The sequence below is a fragment of the Montipora capricornis genome, chromosome 11 (assembly GCF_036669925.1).
Source record: "Montipora capricornis isolate CH-2021 chromosome 11, ASM3666992v2, whole genome shotgun sequence".
NCBI classification, from domain to species: domain Eukaryota; kingdom Metazoa; phylum Cnidaria; class Anthozoa; order Scleractinia; family Acroporidae; genus Montipora; species Montipora capricornis.
In genome coordinates, this window is record NC_090893.1 from 35,421,214 (window position 1) to 35,426,213 (window position 5,000).

The window sequence follows — 5,000 nt, forward strand, 5'->3', positions numbered from 1 at the left end:
TTTTAATGTTGTTTGTTTAATTCAGACGAGCTCATCTCTTCTCTTACTGGGCAAAGTTTTTTAGCTTTGCACCATGGGAATTTCAACACAAACAACCTGATGAAATGTACATTTTTTTGCTGATAGATCGCAATGAAATTAAAATGGTTTTCTACTGTTTTTCTTTCCGTTGCTTGGAAATTTATGTTGAATGTTTTTCAATGCAGGCAGAGAAGTTGACCTGGTCTTTGCGAGTAAAAATATTATGGTCGACTGGTGATTTTTTTCTTGTTTATTTCACCTGCAGAATGTCTGTGGAATGTTAGCTTGGGCGGCGATCTCCGTAGACAGGAAAAGAGTGATTTTGATTTAAGACATTTAAGAATTTAAAAACGTCTGTTAATTTGACAATAACGTACTAAAACAGTTTTCATTCTCTTTCATTAAGAAAATTAAGAAAGGAAAAAGGCAACAAGTGCGCCGCAAACAAACATTATTTTTTTTAATTGCTATAATTCAAGAAAACCGTACATTAGTTTCCTAATTCATGCACGTACTGCAGGCCTACAAATCTTACACTCACTAACACAATCACTCAGAGAGCCCTGATGACACAAGTGCACTACAACAAAAAGTTAACAACTGCGTCACCAAGTGGAGGTTAGTGGAAGCTCCATGGTGTCTCAGGTACCCACCAATGGCTGGCAACACCAGACAACCAGGCCACGAGTCCCCCACGCAGCAGAGAAGATAGGCACCTGCCACAATGATAAACAGTGGAAAGTAGAGGGGGATGGTGGAGGAGAAAAACCACTCAGAGATCCACACAAAATGCTCCTACTTCCCGCGAAACGGAAAAATGAGCTCTACAACTCTGTTAAAAAGCATTTAACCTCCTTAAAATGATGATATTTTGCATCCCTTGGGACAAAGAGAATTTTTTTGTCTTCTGCCTTTTATTCCAAGGCAAAATAAAGTAAATCGAATGCATAAAATAAACGAGGTTTGTTTGTGAAGAGAGGCAACAGTTATTACTGTATTCACGCATGTTAGGCTGCAATTGTGAAAAGGTCGCACAGTCCCAACTTGTGGCCAAATTATTTTTAGGACAAAAAAAAAATGCTTTCTTAAACCATAGAAGCCCTACAAGCAATTGCAAAAAGAGTTAAGACACTCACTGTTAATAACCATACAATGCATGTCATCCATGTCAATGCGTCCCCAATGCACCATGCCCCCAAAGCAAAGTTGTTTCCATCTTGGCATTCAAACTAAAAGCTATTAACATTGAAAAAGGTGGGAGTCGAGGGAGGGGCGTTGGGACTTTCCTTATGAACAGGAAGAGGGGTTTTAGGAAGAAGAGGTGTCTCAACATTTTTGTAACTGCTTGTAGCGGGGTGAATTTTTGCCTGAGGATTGCCCCATATTGCCCATAAACTTTAGCATGCTTTCTTCTTTGTGCTGTTTTAAATGATCAAATTCATTACACTTACTCGGCAGACACATTTTTTTTCACTATAACAAACAAAGCAATTTTATAGGTTTTGCTATTTCTGGCGCTTTCAAAACAGGGATCAAAGGTTTTAGCAGTGGCCAACTGCTAATCTTGTATCACAAAGATCCTGTTTACGTACCAGTGCTTTAAAGAATTTCAGTAATCAAAGAATCAAAATTATAAAAACAGTTAAAGTGGTACTACGACCAAAAAAACATTTCTATTTTTTCTTTGGATTTCAAAACTATGTTAACTAAACACTAAGTGATCCAAGTTTTAAGTTCTGATTTTAAAAAGACACATTTTAACTGGAATTTTCTTATTTATTGGTCCGCCATTACTAACTTTAAAATCTTGAGAGAACTGGGTCGAGGAGAAAATGACGTCAAAGACTCACTAGTTTAAGAATGCAATGCGTGTGCACGTGGCTGAATTAATATGCAGCACGGGAGTTTCAGGCTTTCAGACCTTTTAAACCTGTGTTTTGCATATATAATAAATTGCATTTACAGTACATGCTGAAATTTTAAGCTAGTGAGTAAATGACGTCATTTTCTCTAGATTCAACCCTCTCAGGTCTAATCGGTCAGCTTTGAACGTGAGTAATGGCGGACTGTGAAATCCAAAACTTACACTCAAAATAAACAGCCTTTGGATAAAACTCAAAGCTCAAAATTTTGCCAGTTAGGTGTTAAGCGAACAGGCTCTCAAAATCTGAAGAAAAAAATAATTTTTGATCATAGTACCACTTTAAGATACACTGTAATTTCAGAGCAACCACAATCCAAAACTGGTTGCATAATTCTCATCATCACAATATCAGAGGACCCTCCATAAGATTGAGAACAACAATGGAGGCCATGATGTAATATTAGACTGGGCATATGAAAAGACTTTCCAAGAAATAATTGTCACAATAATTTATTACATGTAGGCAGTTGCAACATGATGAAGTCTATTCATGAGGCTATCTAGGAATGGAGAAAACCTATTATAAGTGAAATTCTTTGTGCTGCAAGTTGTGAAAATTATTATAAAAAAGTCTGTGATAATCTTCAGATAATCTTCTTCCAAAGTAAGCTTGGGTTCAGGTCAAAATGCCACACAATATCTGCCTTAAAGCCAATATAAGTCAAAAACTAAAGTTAAATAGCATGCGACTCACCGTAAAAAATAATAAAACATTGTGAACAAAATAATGTATAGATAAAAACAGAGAATGAAAACTTATCCAACTTACATTTGATGTTTCCTTCAAAATGGCATACCTCTGAAAATGGAAAGAACTTGCTAAGAAATAAAATTGTTAACATAAGAACAAACTGTCATTTTTAAAATTATATTGTCAATAATTGAACTTTGTTAATCATTAATAAAATTAATTTAATTAATTAATTTAAAACCATTTAAAATATTAACACCTTTCTCTGTACATGAGGAAGATTTAATTTAAATGTTTCATTTTTAATTCATTCTTGAAAAACCTTTCATTTGTCTGTTTATCAATTTTCTTTCTTATTGACAACTATCAATATCAATATATTTATTATACAGATACTGATGAAATACCAGGATTTCTCCTTTTACTAAAAAATCATATCTTCACCGCGCGCAGTGAACATATCATTTTTATCTTTCACATGTGAGGATATAGGTGTCGTCATGGTAATGAACACGATTAGCAAATAAAATGTGAGCTTCGTCTTCATTGTAAGATACTTTTGTGCTTCAGTATAATGCCTCTCTACTACATTAACATTTTTATTGCAAAATTTTACATTATCATGATTTGCTTTTCATAACTTTCATATCTTGTTTCATGTTACACAACATGTGTGTTTTAGCGGTTGGTGACCACTTTTTCATCATTTTGGAAATGGAAAAAACAAGTTGTTTTAAATCTGGACATTTCATCAATATATACATAATAAACAGATCGAACATTACATGACAGCTTAAGGACACAAATTTTATTTTCTCGTGCTGAAAGTATCTCTCACTCGTTCGCTTTGCTCATTCGTGAGAGATACTTTCAGCCCTCGAAGATTAAATTCATATCCCCGCGTGGCCATGTAATATCCTCTCTCTCTCTCTCTCTCTCTCTCTCTCTCTCTCTCTCTCTCTCTCTCTCTCTCTCTCTATATATATATATATATATATATATATATAGACTCATAGATAGATATATTAGCCTCACCTTTCTACGATTTAGCTCTACACTTATGTGTATTGAGCACTATTTAACAGTGTTGGCAGCCTTATTATTATTATTATAATTAGATATCTAATTATATGTAAATTCTGAGTATTTTTCTGAGGGGAGCAATAACTATTAAATGAACTTAGTTTCGGGCAATTCGCTTAAGTTGCCTGATGAGTGTGGTGACTTTGTGACTATACGAAACAGAACTGTCGCAAAAAGCGATGTGAATAACTTGCGAAGTCCGAAACTAAGTTAATTTAATATATATATTTATATAATTATATATATACATAAGTTGAAGGATTAAAGAGGATGCATCAATTCTCTGTGACTCTGAGTTTCGCGCCTGAGTGCTCGTCAGACAAAACTTCAGAGCGCCTACGCGCGAAACTCAGAGTCACAGAGAATCAATGCGTCCTCTTTAATCCTTCACCTTATGTATACTTAGCACAGCTACCACAGCATTGAGCACTTTACGCCAAGGTTGACTCTACCTCCACCTTTATGTATATATATATACAAGGCCGAAACAGCACTGTCCAAATTGAGCACTCTACTGGGATGAGTCATTGCCGCTAGCAATTGCGGATGCTCACTAGCTCGCTAGTTTGAGCACTCTGGCATGGCTTAGATGTACCACATGTGTGGGACATTTGGGGCGGCTTTATAAGCTTAACCTCCATCCCAGACATCAGCACTGCACTGATGAGGCCCAGAAGGCCGAAACAGTACTGTTTGCAGCTAGTTAAATACATGTACATATATCTATATATATATATTTAACAATTATTCTACCAGGGCGCGCTGGATATGAAATGATATATATAACCAACGAGGCGCCTAACGCCGAGTTGGTTATGATCATTTCATATCCAGCACGCCCTCGTAGAATAATTATTATAGTTATTGTTTTATTAAAAACCCCAACATCACAACTCTTTTATGTTGAATTTATTTGGCACAAAATGGCAACATGTAACAAGTTTTGGTGCAAAAATAGAATGATTGACAAAAATGTCAAAATACATGATTGACAACGCTGACAACGGCTTCGCAAACTCGCTGAATGAGATCGAAAGAGTCCAGCAAAGGAAGGAATGTCAATATTTGGTGGAGTTACAAACAAAAAACACTCTCTAAAGGAGTCTCCTACAAAAGGAAGTTAATTTGAAGGACCAAAATTGTTGAAAACTTGAATGTCGGTGCAATTTAGTTGAGGAGGAAAATGGTTTTCTTGCTCCAAGCGTGTCACATTATTTGTTGTGTTCGTTGCAGGATCTGATCTGACGCTGGATATGCCTCAATTTGACCTGATCCACTTTT

At 35.7% G+C, this 5,000-nt stretch overlaps 1 protein-coding gene and 1 pseudogene across 1 annotated transcript in view; both read right to left on the bottom strand.

Annotated features, from left to right (window-relative positions):
- The window catches only part of LOC138024354 (oxysterol-binding protein-related protein 9-like), a 129,430-nt gene that overhangs the window by 42,485 nt on the left and 81,945 nt on the right, over positions 1-5,000 (bottom strand). Inside the window, exon 7 of the mRNA XM_068871523.1 lies at positions 2,715-2,744. Within this exon, the coding sequence (XP_068727624.1) occupies positions 2,715-2,744 (30 nt within the window). The remainder of the gene's footprint in view (positions 1-2,714; positions 2,745-5,000) is intronic.
- The window catches only part of LOC138024724 (uncharacterized protein KIAA1958 homolog), a 1,395-nt pseudogene continuing 1,320 nt past the window's right edge, over positions 4,926-5,000 (bottom strand).